This window comes from Cibotium barometz, chromosome 28, assembly GCF_041138505.1.
Source record: "Cibotium barometz isolate CiBa-2024 chromosome 28, ASM4113850v1, whole genome shotgun sequence".
NCBI classification, from domain to species: domain Eukaryota; kingdom Viridiplantae; phylum Streptophyta; class Polypodiopsida; order Cyatheales; family Cibotiaceae; genus Cibotium; species Cibotium barometz.
Window position 1 is genome coordinate 19022723 of NC_141073.1, and position 21001 is coordinate 19043723.

A 21001-nucleotide genomic window follows, 5' to 3' on the forward strand; every position below is an offset into this window, starting at 1 on the left:
AAACATATGCATAAAAGATATTTTTTAAATATTAAAAGTGTGTTTTTCATTATAAATGATTTTTATGCATAAACATATGCATGAAAGATATTTTTTATTAAAAGTGTGATTTTCATCATAAATGATTTTTATGCATAAACATATGCATAAAAGATATTTTTTTATATTAAAAGTGTGATTTTCATCATAAATGATTTTTATGCATAAACATATGCATAAAAGATAATTTTTTATATTAAAAGTGTGATTTTCATCATAAATGATTTTTATGCATAAACATATGCATAAAAGAAATTCTTTTATATTAAAAGAGTGATTTTCATCATAAATGATTTATATGCATAAACATATGCATAAAAGAAACATATGCATAAAAGAAAGTCTTTCATGATAAAAGAGTTATTTTCAACATAAAGGATTTTTATGATGATAAAAGTGTGACTTTCATCAGAATTAGATTTTATGCATAAATAGATGCATATAGAATGATTATATTTAAATAAGGGTTCTCTTAATCCTCTGTTTAATTTTCGTAAAAATTAAAAAAATGAATAAGTAAATAATCTGTGAGAAGAAATACTACCGTTTCATATTCACTAAGATGGTAATGAGAAAATTCAATTAAACTATCGAAGTCGGAGATCGAGATAAATGATTATTTTATTCCTCATAAGGAATTCATGTTTTAGAAATCTGTAAGCAAATATTCGTCGCACGAAATTTAGAAAAAGAGAAATTGAAATAGTACCTTTCGAGAAAGATAGTTTAGGAAGAACCTTTCTTCCAGACCCAAACTACTATTGACCAAGACCTAATTCCTTCGTCAATGACGATGTGCTCAGTTCAAGAAAAATGCACTCAAAACACCCACCGAATCTGAAACTAAGCTAAGACTTTTGATTTTGATCTGAGGATAAGTTAACAGAATTTGAGGAATTCTCTTTAGAATTCAGACTTGTATTGAGATATGGATTTAAGATTATTCATAGTTTTCAAACAAAATCAAAACTAAAAACTTGCATAGAAACCCTGTCTTCTTAATAAAGGACTGTCTTATGCCAGAATGCTGGAGGGAGCATTTGGCATTTATGTTTATCTAAGGGAAGTTCGATTACAATAGCTGGTGGGGAGTGTTCGGGGGACAGCTCACGTGGCAAAAACCTGCCCAGGTCTTGACCAGCCTAGGTATGGTGAAAAATGGTGTGCTTCCGGTACGATGGGCGAGGGCCGACGAAGCGGTCCCTGAGTGAAGTACCAGGACACCTAAGGAGGATCCTGGAGGGTTTTGACCATGCGATGCACGGGCTCGCAGTGCTTAGGACACCCGTACGTATGTCGAGGAAGATATATATATATATGTATGTTGACGAAATGATTATTGTAATCTGTTTATTGGATCTCGTTTGCTGTGACCAGCTGGTCCCAATGGAGAGTCCAGAGTGGTACTGTTTTTGTGAAACAAGGGATTGAATGGAAATTTTGAGTTATGAAATCTGTGATCATATCTGTTTTGTCAATGGATTATTTTTATATTAAAGTTTTAAAGAGGAGTGTGTGCGTATCTATTTTCTAAAGCTAAAGTTAAGAAAGGCATTTCAATTATGGGTGGGTGAGTACTTGACATTTGGTTCTACCGATTCCAGTGGTAGGGTGGTGGCTAACCCATGGGCCGGATGGGGTAAGGATGGAATCAGTGGAGTTTTAATAATCCGAACTGAAAAATCTTAGGATTACGCTAGGATTTGAGTAGCTAGTTAATTTTCTGATAAATTTCTCAATTGAGTGGATCAACGACTGTGCCTGATCTTGATTAGGAAAAAAGCGTTGAAATTACTCAAATGATCAAATTATATCAGTGATAGTTTCCTTCTATCTGGTTTATTCAGGTGAAGGATAGTTTAGAATTGATTTTGTTAGAAAAATAAAGTTAAGAAAATTCAAAAAGGTGGAATCGTCCCCGCTTTCCGGGCATGGAAAATTTTCCCGGTTTCAGTTTTCGGAGTGACCACCAGCCTAGTCTCGTCCTCGGACATTCATGGGCGAGGCCCCGAGTGAGAAACCCTGCACCCCGCGCATGAGGGGGCTACTTCCGTTGTCAGCTTCTGCCGGGAGTCCGGTGCGCGGAGGGGGCAGAGGGATCCCACAGCGGCAATTAACATCTTCTGGTTGCGGCAATTCCAACATGTTATCTTCATATTCGATTTCCAGTTTGCAACATGCATCAAGAGTAGTAGGTCAGGCTAGTACCAGGTAATCATGCATTTTATGGTCTCTAACCCCTCTCCAGAAGCAAGGCAACAAAACTGATCATCAGTTAAGCTCTCCTGAAGTTTGCACCTTGAATTTAAGTACTTAAGACGAGAAACATAGTCTCTCATTGACTCATCTTCCTTTTGTTTGATATTATGTAATTGTGCCACAGGGCTCCATCTGTCACCACTTTAGGCAAAACTGGGCACAAAAACATTCTTTAGCCTTGTGAAGTTAACCTTATCCTTAGGCTTAAGGGTTTGAAACCAGTGATGAGCTTTTCCTTCCAAGGTCAGTGAGAGAAGGTATGTATCATTGTCACATTATTGACTGGCCCGCAGGTTTCACATGTGGATTCAAAAATCTCTACATGTTGGATATGTTAAAACCCTAAGATCTCTCTAGATAATTGTTATGCATAAAACATGCATAAATCAGGCATAAACTCAACCACCCAACCACCCCCGAGCCCAAGGGATGCACACATGAATAATGAATGAAATACATCATACCTCTACCTTGATGTCCCATACCATCAAGAGGTATAACATAATCCAATAGCATATAGCTATAGTGTGAAATGGTAGGTGAATAGATATGAACCTCTACAAAGAGAGCATAACATAGCCTTGGCCTCATGGAGCCCAAACCTCCAAGCCCCCAAGCTCCCTTGAGTGTGCCCCATGCCCCTATTATATAGGAGGGCCCTCAAGTGACTCTTGACTTTCCATTCCTCATGTGTGACCCTTGGATGCCTGACCCTAATCTTAAACCTTAAGGTTAGTCCTAACCCATGCTCCACTAGAGCTTGTTCCCATGCTCCCATGCTCACAAGTCTAATGTGGGTTAGCCTCCTAGTATATGCACACATAATGTGTATATAACATAGCACACATAATGTACATATAACATACTTCCCCTCTCTCAAAACATTGCACTCTTGCAATGAAAAGAAGGAGAACTGCGCTGAACAATCCCAACCGACTCCCAAGTCGAATCCTCAATTTCCCTATCTTTCCACCTAATTTTAACCTCAAGGATAAGTCAACTACAAAGTTTCCTTTCCCTGAATTCATGTACCTTATCAAGTTCATGTGGAACGAGTTCTTGAGGAGTAACTATGTCATCCTCATCTCCCAGTTTCCCTTTCAATCTATCAATATGAAAGACTGGATGAACTCTAACAATTGGAGATAGTTTTAGTTCATACGCAACCGTGCCAATCCGATATATAACTCGAAATGGACCACAATATCTAGGAGATAAATTCGAGCATTTTTCCATTGACAAAGTCTGAAAATCTTTAGGAACATTAAAATAAACCAACGCTCCTGGTTCAAAAGACCGAGATGAGCGTTCTCTATCAGCATAAAACCATGCCCTATCATGAGCACTCCTGATAGAATCCCGAGCTTCGGTCAGAATTTCCTGCATATCTCGCAAGAAATCCCTCGATGCATCAAGCTCGATGTCCTTAAGACTGACATCAATAGGTGCCCTGAGTTGATACCCATACATAAGTATGCACGGACTAAAATAATAGCCGTAAATTTAGAACTGTTATAGGCAAATTCCATCATTGGAAGATATTTCCCAATATGATGATTTTCTAGAGACATGCACGAAGCATATCCTCTACAATTTGATTCATACACTCTGTTTGCCCATCAGACTATTGCGGATGATCAGAGCAATTCACATTCAAAGTAACTTTCTCATTGTAAAACATTCAGAATAAAGTAGGAAAACATGGCATTATAACAGCAGAAACCAAGGATTCATCGGCGCCCCGACATACCCACATCTGCATATGGAATAATCAACGTCTCGAGTTACCCATATCAACATAGAGAGTTATCAACGTCTCGATGAGTCACATATGTCCATCCGTAAACCTATCAGGTTGATTGTGTAAATCACCTAAAGTACGGAACTAGAGAAAGAAATGCCAACAAAGGAAGAATCCAAATTTCCTTATCCGAACACAACAAGATAAACTTGTTTGAACTCTAAAGAAAGAGTTTTCAACAAGTGAAAATGTCGATGAGATTACCCTCATCATAACATGTAGGTTATAGATAAAAGAAGTTTATCTAGAGAATGCCCACAGTATAACTTCTAGTGAATTTAGAAAATAAGATTGTCTGTCAACATGCTAAGTGATGTAAGCAAAGCAACAATCTTGAGTCCAAATTATCCCATAAGATAATATATGTGAGGGATCCCTAGCGTCCCATACCACCATGATACCACCCATACATACCTTAACAATTTGAAACTCCCTAGTATGCCGTCTAGGAATAAAATCCTGTATAAAAGGAATAAGATGGCCTTATCCAGACTTTCACATACTAAACCTGTCTCTATATACCTGAGACTACATCAAGGAATAAATCCTTCAGAGTACATCAAGGAATAAATCGTTCTGAGTACATCATTAGAAAAGAAATTGAATTATTGGCGCCTTTCTAATGATAACTACCCAAAACACAATAAAGTTAGGGTAGAAAAATAACTCACCTAGATATGTAAGTAACTAGGTATCTGAGTTGGAATATGCACAAGAGTACAAGAAATATACTCCAAAAATATGTGCAAAAAACGAAGGCAAATGCTACCTTCAAAGCACATGTAATTATTCAAAAGATCAAAAGATCCTTATAAAACCATGGATAAAAGCATAGAAGCTCCTTCAATCCATAAATAACATAGTTGATCATAAAAAACAATGCATACCATCTAATGGACATTTAATCATGCCAAAAGAAGCATTAAAATTGGTGGTGGCCAACTCATCAATCCGGAGTATATGAACATTGTGTTTGTTCAAATAAAACTCCAAAGTAAAAAAGTGAAACACATGTGTGTAGCACTCAATAAGAAAACCCTAGACACAAGTGATCTAGGCAGAACCTGATGAGTCCATCCAAAATAAATCGATCAACTGACCCATGATAGAGGCTTAAGAAATTAAGCACAAACCACACTTTAATAAGTGCAAAATAAATTATCATGGAAAAGTGTCAAAGGTGAAACACACTTTGAACGTAAATTATAGCCATCAAAAGAAATTAAGGAACATGTCCAAAAAGAATGGCTAAACAATGGTAAAAAATCATGAATACATCGTTTAGAATTAATCCAAACATAAATATCCATTAATACGAGGTATAATCGTATTAATAAAATATGTGAATAACCCGCATCTATCTAATGTCAGCACGAGAAAACGTACTTCAACATTAAATAACCCTCGCAAAATTTAAATTCTTGAGAAAAAGAATTATCATGATTTTTTTCTAATTTTTCCAAATTTTACAGGGCCTCAAAATATAATAATTTTGAATTCCACCAAACCTATCTTATGGCATTCCAAACCTATATTTTTCCAGAAAATTTTTAGCAATTAAATTTACCAAAATACCATTGATATTTAAAAAATACCAATTTTTAGGATTTCTAAATATAATTTCAGAATATTCCTAATTTTTCTTGAGAATCCCATCGTTCACGAAATTTCCAATTCCGCCCGACAATTCTCAAATCCAATGAAAATTTTTAATTTTAATGGATTTTTCTAATTTTCTGGGTCAAAAAATATAATTTTAAAGGAATTTGAATGGTCATGGACGCCCGAATGGACACACCACATGCCAAACACCAACCCCACATTTTTCCGAAATTTAAAATAACCTTTGTCTAATTTTCCACAAATTTTCAGGAATTTTTTAAAATTTTTAATCAACCCCGAACGCATTTAGAATACGAACGGTCAAAAAATTTCGGAATTCCAAAGGTTTTCCCGGAATACGGAAAGCCAAAAGTTTTGGGAAAATGAAAAGACAAAAAAAATCGGAATGTGAAAGGTCAAAGGTTTCCGGAATACGGAAGGTCAAAAGTTTTTCCGGAATTCGGAAAGCCAAAAGGTTTCGGGAAAACGGAAAGCCAAAGGTTTTCCGGAAGATAAAAAGCCAAAAATTTTCAATAAAAAATTTTCAGGAAATTTTCAGAAAAATTTCACATTTTCTGGCTTTTTTTCCAAGCTTTTCGAAATGAAATATTTTGAAAAATATATCTTTTTCTAAAGAAAAGTTTTTTTTTTCTCAAAAAAAATTATAAAGCTTTTAACTTAAAGCTTTAAAAAAATTTATAGAGGGGGGGGGGGCGACTTTTGCCCGCCGGCCTGCTGCGCAGCCCCCCGCTGCTGCGTGCAAAAATCAGAGAGGAGGAGGGAGCTCAATTTTCTCCTCTCTCTTCTCTTCTTTCTATCCTCATACCCACTCCAATATCTCCTTCCCTTGTCTACTCTTCTCTGTTGGAGATTAGAGAGATGATTAATTACTTATTAATCATAATTAGTGTTTAATTATGATTAATATTTAATTTAATTATCTTCTTTAAAATAAATTCCCACATATGAGAGAGAAATGGAGGTAAAAAATTCAGATTTTGAGGAAGAGAAGAACTTTACGCACACGGGAGAGCAATTCATGCATCAACACGCTGTCCCCTACTACTGAATTTCAGTAGCAAATTGACAGAAATTTGATCGCATTCCCGCGGAAAAAACCCGCAAAAAATGTATAAAAATACATTTTAAATCATAAAAATGCTCAAAAAATTCTTAAAAAAATTAGGAAATTTTTTTAAAAAATTATAGAAATTCAGGGAATCCATCCTACAAAAATATCCACCATAAACTTTATGGTATTTTTGTAAAAAATTCCATTAATGCTTGATTTTAACCATAAAAAATAGAAAAAAATAGCATTAACTCACGGAATTTCCCCGCAACATCGATTCGTCCATTGAATTGTAGTTACACACGTTCCAATCACCATATCGATGATCCATGTGCAATCCATCAACACAAATCAACAAAAAATAACATTTTATTAGTAAATATTAAAATTTACTAAAAAAATCAACAACAATTAAATAGAGATTGCTCTGATACCACTGTTAAAACCCTAAGATCTCTCTAGATAATTGTTATGCATAAAACATGCATAAATCAGGCATAAACTCAACCACAGATCCACGAATAGCAGATAGTGACTCGTCCTCTGACTCAGAAGCCATGGAAGGGCACCCTACCAAGAACCCTAAGAGGAGGCAAGCCAAAACATGCCAGTTTAGGTCCCACAACCCGGATCTAGCATGTTTAGTCGTCTAATAGAGACCTTTAAGCAAAGTAAACAAAGAAGGAGGGGTAGTAGATTCGCCATTCACATCTCATGTAGATCTCTTTCTTAACAATTCTTGCATATTTGGGATTCATTGGATAGGGTCATTTGGATTGGTTTAGCATCGCTACCATGGGGATGGTGTGTTGTACCACCTCTATAGGAAGTCCCTTTATATCATGGTATGACCATGCAAAATCAATCCCTATACTCCTTAAGTTCAGCCTCCTCAGCTTTATTTAAGTCCTTGGCTATGTAAACAGGCTTATGATCTTCCCTGGGCTAGCCAATTCTACTTAACCTTTGTAGGCCTGTCACATAGACTCCTTCACTCCACATAGACTCCTTCACTCTCACTTGTGGGGTTAAGGTTGGCATTATCAAACACTAACTTGCATCTTTGTTTTAAGGTCTTATATATGTGTGTGTGTGTGTGTATACATATATATGTATGTATATATTCAAGATACATCATATGTTTTTGAGATTTTAAAGGGGTACATAACTAAAGGGCTCTAGTTTCAGGATTTTTTGACTTCCATCTACAAAACCTATCTTTAAATAACACCCAGGTCTCCTTAGCTTCTGAGCTACTAGTTTTGCACCTTCCTTCAGCTTTATCTCATGGGGACCACACTTCATCTGACTATAATCTTTGGCAAACAGCTTTGGATACGTGTCAAATAAAACCCCATACTACTCTTTTTCTTCATTAGTCAGGTTGCCATCAAGCATCTCCCTCAGCTCAGCTTTCGGTACATTGGGCTCTACACCTTGAACATGATCCTGATTAGTCACAAGACGAGTGATACTAGCCTCTCTAACCTCACTTACACGCACTCCACACATGTACACATCCAGCTCCAACAAGCTCTGATCCATCATCAGCTTCATCTGAGGATTATGTAGAATAAGCACCGTAGATGTCAAAAAGAGGCTGAATCAACCCTTGTATCCCTTTCCAACTCCTCTCCAAGCTCCAAAAATCTTGTATGTCTTCAAATCATATTTTATCCTCTTCTCCTTTGGCCTGTGTCAACAAACAAGTCAATGTAACCCCTGTACCAATCCTCTCTAGACTTCATAGCAATCAGCCAGGGTCTTCCCAAAATGATGGGGTATGCCCCGACCCTACTGGCATCACACGCATATCTATCATCACTTTTTGCCCAAGAACATTCAACTCCAAATCTTTGATGACACCAAGATACTTCACCTGTGAACTATTGGCCATCTTCACACTGAAAATAGACTTCCTTTTCACCTCTAGCCCAAGATCATACATAGCCTCTTCAAGTAATGACACACACTTGGGCTCCTCCATCAATATAAACCTTACTGACCTTCTTGCCATAAACCTAGACATTCACAATAGGCAAAATATCAAAAACCCTACTCACTTGAACCACATTAGTCTATGTATTCTAATTCTAACTCTCCTAACACTTGCAAGCTTGTGCCACTATCTCCTTATGCTAGAATTCAGCTGTAAAAGCTGACCATAAGTGATATGAGATTTCTTATGTTTAACATCAGATAATAGGAGACTATAAGGGGGTTGTCCCTCTCCCAAATGAAAATCATCCATAACAATATTCCTTCTGCTAGCCCTAACTTTTCCTTGCTTGCTGGATTCAGCATGTTCCATGGTTGCCTTCCCCTTCTCTTGCTTCTTCATGGCTCTTGTCTCCCTACTTGCATCTTTGAATTTCAACCTTTGCATCCTTATCATCTTATTGGCCAGCACATTAGCCTCACCTTCCTCTTCCTCAATTGCTTCAATCATGTTCACATTACCCAAAGGTCCTTGAGGTTGCAGTTGTCCTTATCTGGGCACTTGATTTCCATTAACTCCATTCATATTGACAACATTCCTATTACCCCCTCTGGTCTTTGAATAGTAGGATATATACCTCTTGGATCTCTTCTTGGTTGAGGACACTGAGGCACTATATGACCCCTTTCTCCACAATTGTAACACGAGACTTGATCCATTCTATTTATGGGCTACCTCTTCCCTGTGGTTTTCTTACTTGGTTTTGAATAACCTGCATAGCAATATTCAGGTTTCCAATTTGTTCTATCAACTTCTGAATTTATTGAGATGAAGCCTATCTTGCTCTCCATTTGGTTTTACAACCCTTGGAACCTCCACATGGGGCTCCCTTTCCACATGCATATCCATAGGAAAAGGTTCCACCACATGCCTGTGTCCTTCCCTGTCCTTTCTTGCCAATGCTTGCTTCCTCATCTTCTTCCTCCACTGCTTTGTATAGCCATCCTTATTACCTCTGCATAAGTATCTGGATCCTTCAGCTCCACTTTCTCTTTAATATTCCCATGTAACAACCCTATAAATCCATCTTTTTTTAGGAAGTCTGGTGGCACCTGGTTTTCTCCCAGAACCCTAAGAATTCTTCTCCGAAATGCTTCAAATCTATTCTCAAAACATGTAATTTCTTCTTCCTCCCCTTGCTATTCATGGTATGATGCTTGAACATAAGTTTACAGGCATAAGACTGGACATATCTCACTTGAAAGTGTTTGGGTGTATTGTATATGTGCATGCTCTTGATGAAGTAAGAAAAAAGTTGGATCTAAATGTAGAGAAATGCATCTTTATTGGTTATGCTATGGAGAAAAAAGGTTATACATGTATAACCCTACCACTCATGAGATGCAAGTAAGCAGAGATGCTGTCTTTGACGGGATGAGTACCTGTTATGCACCAACAGTGAAGGTAACATAAGATATAGATGTAAGAAGTGATGATGCTGCACCACATGTAGAGCAAGAATCACATGTGCTTAGTGGACCTAGAGAGTCATCTAGCAGTGGATCCAATGTTAGTTCATGGTTAGGTAGGTTGAGGATAGATGTAGGTACACATCTATCACTAAAAGACACTCATATGTGGATGGTGATTCTAGTGGCTCTGAGCAGAGCCTTGATGAGGAGTTGGGATTTTGTCTATGGTTACTTTTAGTGTAAGGAGAACTAGGGCTGTTTTGAGGACACATAGTAGTGATCTAGGTGTACGTAGGTCTACGAGGGTTAGGTGACAGGTTGAGATATGATGGATATACAACCCATCATTATGCTTACATGGTGAAAGAAATACATGAGTTGGATGCCGCTTGTTTTGAGTAGGCACTTGGAAATAAGAAATGGGAAGATGCCATGAATGAGGAGATGGTAGCATTGGATGCAAATGTAACATGGGAGTTAGTGCCTTTGCCTAAGGAAAATAAGGCAATTGGATATAAATGGGTGTATAAAGTTAAGCATAACGCTGATGGCTCAGTGAGCAGGTATAAGGCAAGATTGGTTGCCAAGGGTTATGAGCAGACTGATGGCATTGACTATGAGGAGACATTTTGCCTGGTTATAAGAATGGGAACCGTGAGAGCTGTCATTGCTATGGCAGCAAAGGGTTGGTCTTTACATCAGATGGATATAAAGAATGTCTTCTTGTATGGTAATTTGTAAGAAGAAGTATACATGATGCATCCATATAGTTATGAGAGTGATGCACACCCAGATTTTGCATGCAGGTTACGTAAAGCCTTGTATGGCTTGAAGTAGGCACCTAGAGCATGGCCAAACAAGATTGGGGAGTATCTTGGTACCATTGGATTTCCAATATCCAATACAGATTTTTCACTTTATGTGAAAAAGAGAGATAGAGGCATCATGCTATTAGTCATCTATGTAGATGACTTGATTATCACTGGTGATAGTGATGCTGACATGTCAGGAGACTTTTGAAGCAGAAGTTTGAGATGAAGGATTTGGGTGAGTTGCAGTATTTCTTAGGCATAGAGATGGTGAGATCACCTCTTATTACAAAGGCAGTATTGATTGGACATGTTGTCCAAGTATGGTATGACAGGATGTAAGCCTATTTTAGTGCCATTGGAGCATAACACAAAGCTTTCCACAAATACAGGTGAGCTTTTGGAGGACCCCACTACGTACATACACATAATGGGTAGCTTGATCTACATAACCATTACTAGGCTACACTACGTACATACACATAATGGGTAGCTTGATCTACATAATGGGTAGCTTGATCTACATAACCATTACTAGGCTAGACTTAAGCTATGCTGTTAGACTTGTGAGTAAGTTTTATGCAGGCCCATAGGAGCCACACTTGGATGCAGCTAGATGGATTCTCAGATACATAAAATCCACAGTTGATTATGGACTTTTCTATGAGGCTAGTGAATAGAGATACAACTACATGGGTATACATATGTTGATTGGACTGGTAGTGTTGTAGACAGAAGATCTACCAGTGGTTTTGTGTTCTCATTTAGGAGTGCTGTTGTGAGTTGGAGTAGTAAGAAGTAACCAATAGTTGCCTTGTTGAGTACAGATGCAGAGTATAGGGGTGCTCCTATGGTGGCAGCTTATGAGGTAGCTTGGTTTTAGAAGCTACTTTTGGTGATATGGGTGAGCCCGTGGATAGGGTAGTTGTCATTTATTTTGTGACAACATGAGTAGCATGTAGTTGGCTAGTAACCCATTATACCATGTTAGAATGAAGCACATTAAGGTGCACTATCACTTTGTGAGGGGAGAAGGTTTTGGTAGGTGATGTAGATCTAGTATATGTTAGCATAGAGGATCATGTGGCTTACATCTTCACAAAGGCATTAGGCATAGAGAAGCTCCACATGTTTAGGAGCTTACTTGGAGTGAAATGTGTGGAGTTGAGCTTGAGGGGGAGTGTTGAGATATTGAGCTCAACTAGTGCTACGGTGGACATTGATGACCCACTTGGGTGATAGCTTTTGCACTTATGCCGCTGACATGGTTGGTGAGATTATGGTTGATATGCTCACAGTGGATGACACTCTATGTGACAGAGCCACTTTGGAGTACTAGAGTTATGGCATAGTTATAACGCCATATCATATAGTCAGGTTCACACTATGGACCGACCATTGTATATTATTGTAGGAGAGTATTGTCCCTTTACGTATGTACTCTTATCTTTTAGGTATATGGTTGTAGAGAAGAGAAGAAGAAAGAAGAAAATTCCGCCATCCATCTCTCTCTATGTGTGTGTGTTTGCTTTAAGGAACTCAAGTTCTCTCTCTCCCCCACATTCTCTTTAATTTGTAGAGACACCCTCATATTCAAAACGGCTTATAGCATGTACACCCTGCCTTTGTTTAGCATATCCCCTGTCGGGATTTGTAGTACATCTTGAAGAATTAATCAAGCTCACATACAAGTTAAAAGAACAAGGCATAGAATTGAATCAAACTGTCGGGATCTGTAGTACCTCTTGAAGAATTAATCAACCTCACATACAAGTTAAAAGAGCAAGGCATAGACTTGAATCAAATTGACAAGATTAAAGCATAACGTAAAATCATGAAATAGAGTAAACATCACCATCGACACAAGATTGGGTGTAATCTCCCCCCTCATGTGTGTAGCTCCCACTTTCACGACATAAGTATTTTTGTATTCAAAATATAGCCCAAGAAGCCGATAATAGTTGTGTGTAATAGGGCTTTGCCTTTTCACTTTTACAAAAATAACTCAAGCAGTAAAGCTTGTTCACACACTAAGTGTAAAATAACCAAAATTTATCTTATACACTTGGTAGTAAAATAGGAACGCCACACATAAGCGCACATAAATAATATGTACAATCAATAGGCACATGGCCAACAAAATAACCCATATGAAATAATAATCTAAGATGTCATAAACAAGATCCTCCATGTGCGACACATGCACTACTCATCTATCTCATAAACGTAAACACATTAATTGTTTCAATTAATTTCTATTACAATAATTAATCCCAATATGAAACGTTGCACTTACCACTTGTTATAGTTCGATGAGAGTATCACTATACACATCATCTAGAATGGCGCATCATTTGTATAAACCACTTTACACTCAGACCGTGTAGTTGTCTAGCGTAGTCCACTTGTTTCACTTCAACAACACACAATCGTCAAGCATGGCACTACTTGTTACACTTCGATAACATACACCTGTCAAGCATGGTCTCAAGCTATACTAATAACACTAGGTAATTAGTATTTAATGTAGAGTCACCACGATACCAATTCACTAGCATGGCACAGTAGCATCACGAGCATCCTCGTTTAGCTAAAGGGTGGACATTATATAACATCCCTCATGCATGGATAAGTGACTGACCTCACTTGCGTGTTTGCTTATTTCGAGCAAGGGAGATCAAGGTCTTGCAAAATACAAATTCTATCATCTTCTCTAAATATGACAAATAGATATTCTATCAAGAACTTCTACGTGTAATAGGTTCTAGTGTCCCATACCACTAGAAAACATTCCACATAAGTCTAGAGATAAGTATGCATCAAGATCTTCCACACGGGATTAGTCTTTGCATTCCATACCATGAAGACTAATACATGGTGAAAATTCATAAAGTAGAGTTGAAGATGGAAGGGCTAGTTCCTCCAAGGAGTTCTACTTTGATGCATAAAAACCTCCTTGAAATTTATAAAAATTCTTGAATAAAATCTATTATAGAAATTGTTAAAAGAAAGGTATATGTTACCTTAGGAGTCAAAATACTCTTGGTCGTAGATTATGTTATTGTCATCTTCGATCATGTTGATCCTACTCAATCGATTTCTTGACTTCTGTGGATAAATTGATGTGATATGTCTAATCTCAGTACACCTGTAACACTTCTTTGAATCATCTTTTTTAGTTTGATTAGAATTATCAACCTTATGTTCTACACTTGTGTTACTTTCATTGGGAGGTTTAGGCTTCTCGAGAGGTTTAGGCTTCTCATCACACCTGTAACACTTCTTTGAATCAACTTTTTTAGTTGATTAGAATTATGAACCTTATGTTCTATACTTGTGTTACTTTTATTGAGAGGTTTAGGCTTCTCAAAGGTTTTGTAAAAAGTTTTAGGCTTCACAAACTTTGATGTCGAGGGTTTAGTTGTCGTTGTTACCTTTGGGATACCATTTTTCCTTTCACAATTTATGGCTAAAGAAATAGCCGAGCTAAGAGAGTATGGTTGAAACATGTTCAATTCTGCTCCAATTGTGGGTTTCAAACTTGCTGTAAACTTCCTTCTTTGATCCTTGCTGCGAACTTTCTCAATTGCCTGTATTTGTAACGAGGTCTGCTAGAATCTATCTATATAAGCAGATATATTCTCCTTCTCAAGCTATCTGAAGATGGCCCGTCGTTGTCTAGCCCTAGATTTATGATGTGGAGGTAAGAAATCCTTCTTAATAAGCTTTTGAAATTCCTTCCAAGATTTAGGTTTGTTAGTGGTTCTAGTCACATTCCACCATAATGCTGTGCTTTCTACTAAATGATTACTAGCACACTTGATACAATTTGCACGCTTTTCAAACCCTCAAATTTAAAATTTGTAATTTGCCCATCCCTTGTTAGTGCAATGGTGAGAATGGTGTTTAAGAGCTCTGGGTTTGAATCTCCCCTGTGCGAACCATGGCACTTTCTGTACTTCCTACTTTCAAGCTAAGATCAAAAAAATTAAAAAAATAAAGAATTATAAATTTATTCCTAACTTTTGAGGTCTTGGATTTTTTTGGGTGCTTTTCATGGTAAATCTTTTTTATCTCTATCTATATATTCTCTTAAGGACCCAAACCTACCACGTGGCAAGAATTTGAAGGTTTGAGGAGATGTGTGTGAAGCACCGTGAGAGAAACAGAGAAGAGAGATGGTATTTCCTGGCCCAAACTTCAAAGGTAAATTTGAATTTCAAATCTATATTCTCTTATTTTAACATTTCACAGCATCTAATTTTGATAGTACTCTCTCTCTCCCCGTGCGTGTCTCTCTGCGCTGAGGTGCACTTTTGAAAGGAGAGAGAGAAAGAGTATTGTGTGTTTTTGTGTGTGTTCAATCGTCGTCGCCTCTAAAGGTGAGACTCTCTCTCTCTCTGTGTGTGTGTGTGTGTGTGTGTTGTTGACTTTCCTATGTTTTTGTTGTGTGCAAGTGTAGGTTAGCAGGTTTGATTCAAGGGAGGCTATCTCTGTGTCATCTTTGAGGTCGAGGACTCTCTCTCTCTCAATGTGTGTGTGTGTGTGTGTGGTGTGTTGTGAGAGGTGGGCGGGCAAAGAGAGAAAGGGAGGGAGAGAGAGAAAAAAAACAAGGGTAGGTTGTGTGTGTGTGTGTGTGTGTGTGTGTGTGAAGGTGATAATTTTTGAAATGGGGGCAAGCAAAGAGAGAGAGAGAGAGAGAGAGAGAGAGAGAGAGAGAGAGAGAGAGAGGTGGCAATTGAATTTGGGTCTTTGTGTGTGTGTGTGTGTGTGTGTGTGTGTGTGTGTAGCATGTGTATATTTGTGTTTGTGGTTGTTACATATAATATCCACCCTTTGGCTAAAACGGGGACACCCGTGATGCTAGTGTGCCATGTTAGTGAATTGGTATCGTGGGTGATCCCGCATTAAATACTAGTTACCTAGCATTATTAGTATAGCTTGAGACCATGCTTGACGGGTGTATGTTATCCAAGTGTAACAAGTAGTACCATGCTTGATGACTGTGTGTTGTCAAAGTGAAACAAGTGGACTATGCTAGACAACTTCACGGTCTACGTGTAACAAGTGGTTTATGCAAATGGCATGCCATGCTAGATGATGTGTATAGTGATTCTCTCATTGAAGTGTAACAAGTGGTGAGTGTATGTTGTGTTTGTGCTTATTAACGTTTCATATTGGGACTAATTATTGTGATAGCAATTAATTGGAACAACTAATGTGTTTACGTTTGTGAGATAGGTGATGAGCAGTGCCTGTGTCGCACATGAGGGATCTTATTTATGACATCTCGGATTATTATTTCATATGGGTTATTTTGTTGGCCATGTGCCAAATGATTGTACATATTATTTATGCGCGCTTATGCGTGGCGTTGCTATTTTACGAGCACGTGTGTTAGAAGAATTTTGGTTATTTTACACTTAGTGTGTAAGCTTTACTGCTTGAGTTATTTTTGAACAAGTGGAAAACCAAAGCCCTATTTTGTACGCACAACTATTATTAGCTCCTTCAGCTATATTTTGAATACAATTTTCAAAATACTCATGTCGTGAAAGTGAGAGCTGCACGCATGAGAGGGGAGATTGCACCCAATCTTGTGTCGATGATGATGTTTACTCTATTTCATGCTTTTATGTTATACTTTAATCTTGTCAATTTGATTCAAGTCTATGCCTTGTTCTTTTAACTTGTATGTGAGCTTGTATGTGAGCTTGATTAATTCTTCAAGAGGTACTAGAGATCCCGTGACAATGGTATAAGAGCTATGGGTACTTGTACTTGAAGAAAAAGGAGAAGCTCACAAAAATCTAGAGGATAAAGAAAGCAAAAGCTTAGCTTAAGGACTCTTGGACAAGGGTTGAATAGTTTATGGGAATTTTTTGGATCATTGGATGGAGATTTGAATCAACGGCATAAAGAGATTGTCAACCTTTTTACCAAAACCACTTCTGCATAAGTGAAAACCACGCTTCTCTTCACAAAACCACCTTTCTCCTTGGTTCACCACTCTCAGATCAAGATCCATGGATGTAATCTGCATGCCTTGAAACCCCTAGTCCCACTCTCAGAAAGCAAGCATATGTGAAGGATTTTCATCTCTCTACAAGTCAACGACCTCCAATTTTCCCTTCTTTCTTTCTTTTCACTTCTGCAGTACCCAAATTCAACTGCGCTAACTTTTCCTTTTGATTTAGACAAAGCTAGTTGGACTCAGTTAGTGGCCTCTCTCACCTATAAATAGACCCTCATTCTTTTGTATTATCATCTGTGAACTAAATTATGCCGGTATTACTCTAAGATAAGCTTATTTCCTATTATCCTCTAATAATCCTCTACAAATTGAAGAGATTGGAGCTTCTCTCTCTCTTCAACCTTCCTTGGAGTCTTCATCAATATACCAAACCAATTGATTGGTTGGGGGCCTCTCCATTGACTAAAGAATCAAGTAAATTAACAGGTAAAGTGTGGTTTATGGTCTTTTTTTCTTAAATTTCAAAATGTTTCTCACTTCTCAACCCCTCTCAAGCTTGAGAAGCATTCAATTGAATGGCTCTTTAATACAATTGGATTAACTAGGCTAGCTTTTAATACTAGCTATCAAAGGCTTTAAAGCCTTTAGCCAATAAAGTATATTTTCTTTTTTCTTTTTTTAAAGTGAAGAGAATGTGCTACGCTGAATGGTCCAGCCACCATCGAAATCATTGAATCCTCCTCATTATTTTCTTGAATAGCCAAGTATAGTGGTTAGATCATAAGGGCTATGCTATAAGGTTTTTTTTAAATTTAAAAATCCTCCTAAAGTTTAAACATAAAGGCCCACTAGCAAGCCTTTCATTTCTTTAAAGAGGGATAATTTCAAGGAGATTTTCGGCACCTAAAAATTTTAGATTTGGGGACTCATAGTAGAAATTTCAAAAATTGTTCTTGTTTTTTCAAAGAATTTAAAGGCAAAGTCTGTTGAGTTTTCTATGGCGAGTACATGTCCACTTTAAAACTACTCGAGGGTCTCTTGGCACTTGTGGATTTTTCTTCTCACACATGAGTTGAACGAGCTTCCGACTTCTTACAAATTGTGGGTATAAGTATTAACATTATTTCAATAATGATAATAAGTCTATTTCTATATTTAAAATTTGCACCTTTCATCTATCTACATCTCTCTTTTCACTAATCCTCTACCCCCAACCATTTAAGAGCAAATTCAAGTACTCCAAAACTCTATAGATTTTAGTTGAGAAGGAGTTGAGAAGGGATGCAGAGGATATGTTATCCCGTAAGAAGAGGCATAGAGGTGCTAGTACTGGTGAATCTTCAACCTTTAATGATAATATAAAAAGAATACCCGAATTTTCAACCTTTAATGATAATATAAAAAGAATACCCGTATTTATGTGAGATATATCATTTTGTTTTGTTGGGCCCCACTTCAATGGTCATAAACGTAAAAATTATCCAACGCATCTTGTGAGGTTAGCTATGGCGGACCATCGGACTTCTTCTTGCAGTGACTCGCGAGCTTCTTCATCCCTGTGATTCGGCACGGAGGAAAATTTCCAAGCCCTTTCCTGCTGTGCATTGAAAGTCTCCCCGCATGGTTTTTGATTCCTGGCGATGGCGAATCCCTAAATCTGCACAGGCTCTGCATTATGCTACCTCACATGGCTCTTTAGAAACCCTTACCTTATCGTAGGCTTTGCGTAACCTTCTCCGATACAATCTTCCTGCAGTTTCGGTTTATTCTTAGCTTCTCAGGCCCCTGCTGTATGGCGAAACCTTAGCGCAGATTGAGGCCCTCGCCGAGCTTCTTACTGGATTCTGGCCACGGAACAGAGTCCCGTTTGCTAAAGCTGCTTCCGGGATCCGGCAATGGAAAAACCCTAGCACAGCAGGCTTTTTCTAGCACCTGCTATGGGGAAACCTTAGCACGGCAGAGCTTTGGCTAGGTACAATTTACGACTACAGCTTAGAACCTCCTTGCTCGTTGGCAGAAACCCTAGTTATGGCGCATGTCTGATGCTTCCAGCCCTGCTCGACCTTGCCTAGGCCATGTCTCGTGGTACCATCTCCCACTACCGCTCCCGTAACTTGGACGCCTGCACTCTGCAACTCAATAGCTGGAGTCCATTTGTTGCTCCTTCGATCGCTACAGATCTTGATCAGCCGGCCAGCTATGGAGACGATGAACCCGTGAACACGCTTCTTCTCGCAGGTGCATCTCCCACCAGGCCACTGGACATCAAACCAAGCAGATCAGCATCCTCTGGGTCTCCTGCCCTGCATCTTGTCAAATGCTCCTTCAAGCAGATTATGAGGAGAAGTGTTGGGAGCGAACGCTTCCGATGGTCTTGCCATCCTTTGAAAGCAGTATCATCTTCCTTGGACAACGAGGGCTTGGATCCTAGCAGGAATCCTAAGTACATAAACCCTAACTATGTAGGAATGACAGGAGAAATGGCCTTTACTGTGGAGAATCAAGTTTTGGAACCTCACGGGACTAACTATGTGGGAATGCCAGAAGAAATGGATATTAGTGTGGACTGTCAGAGTTTGGATCTTGACAGAAGCCCTAGCTATGGAGAATGTACCCATAGTCGGGGTTTGGACCCTAGCAGAACCTTTAAAGACATGGAAACGGTAGCAGGAATTTCACCTACTCTAGGTATCTATGGAGCTACAGGATATCTTACAGAGCAAGCAGCATTGGTCAAGCAACATGGTGCACTGAATTCCAGAGACTCTTGCGAGATCTCAATGCTTACCCCTAGCCTGAGCGGTTGGAGCAAGAGGCACAAGCAGATTTCCAAGGTGCTCGCAAGGGGGCTATGGCGATGGAAAGAGGGTTCTCGGGCGAGGAAAAGAAGACGCAAAGGTGGATCCTCGCGGTCTGGGTCAGGTAGGAGCAGTGATTCTTGGAGGGCAAGAATGTATGCCTCAGATCCACCCACTGTAGGTGCTTCTGCTGCTTACGCCACTTGCTCTGACATTCCGATGCCTGGGACAGACTCTAGTGGGGAGCTTTTCTTCTATGGCGACAGTGGTGGAATCAGCTGGGATTCAGAGTTTTCTCTGACTGGGGAAGGAGTCATCCATAGAAGAGATGGTGTAGATGTGTTCCATGCCTGGATTGTTAGTGAAAGTCAGAGTCTCGAATCTGGCTATGGCAGTGAACCTGGGTATCGAGGTGATGGGGAGCTTGGATATGAGGATGATGGTATTCCTGATGAGCAGGATGAGGAGAGGGAACAACTACGGCTAAGTCCTTGGAGAGAGAGTGGCGCTAAAACCACACTGTTGGGGGGTGCAGAGGAGGAAGGTGAGTAATGGCACCTATGTCTTAGTTGTTGTTGGCTTAAGCTACCTTGTCCTCACTGATCTATTGCATAGATGATATTGGCTAATCCCTTTTTCTTGACTTGCAGACTACATGGGTAATCCTACAAGCTCAAGTGAATCAAAAGTGCAGCATCGTTTGCGAAGGCGGCGGCAGGATTTGAAGTCTCTTACAGGGCCGAGGAATCGACATTCCTGATAGAGCTGGGTTCCCCATAGGATTTACCGCTCCATATTACTGTCAATCTGGTTGTTCAGCAGTTGTTGCATTCATTTGTGTATGTTGCGGGACGTAGATCAGTTGACATATTGAAAGGAAGTTAGTTCTTATTGTTCTGTATATTATGAAAGCAAGCTGTACATAATTGCTTGTAAGCATGCCTCGACAGGCATCTCCATTTCAAGCTTGCTAATGTGATTGGTTATTGACTAGCAATCATAACCTTTATTTTTTGGATTCTATGCTGCTATAGATTACTAATCATGCCTAGGACCATGGCTTCGAGGGGCTGGTTGATGCTCAGTGTCCATTGATGTTTTCTCCAGGCTTTTTTTTGTTGTAGGCATTGGATTTGTTTTTGGTATCTTGCAACTTCACATCAAATCTGGGAGCACGCTTCTGTGGTTGAGAACCTTAGATCTAGGGCTTGACTAGCATATTAACTTGCATGTACT

At 38.8% G+C, this 21001-nt stretch overlaps 1 protein-coding gene across 1 annotated transcript; it reads left to right on the forward strand.

Moving 5' to 3' along the window:
* Positions 1 to 18459: 18459 nt before the first annotated feature.
* Positions 18460 to 20762, forward strand: LOC147622614 (uncharacterized). The gene is made up of 2 exons (XM_086822140.1): positions 18460 to 20309; positions 20416 to 20762. Exons 1-2 carry the CDS (start codon positions 19043 to 19045, stop codon positions 20523 to 20525), a joined length of 1377 nt encoding a protein of 458 aa, XP_086678266.1. The 5' UTR covers positions 18460 to 19042; the 3' UTR covers positions 20526 to 20762.
* Positions 20763 to 21001: the final 239 nt, after the last annotated feature.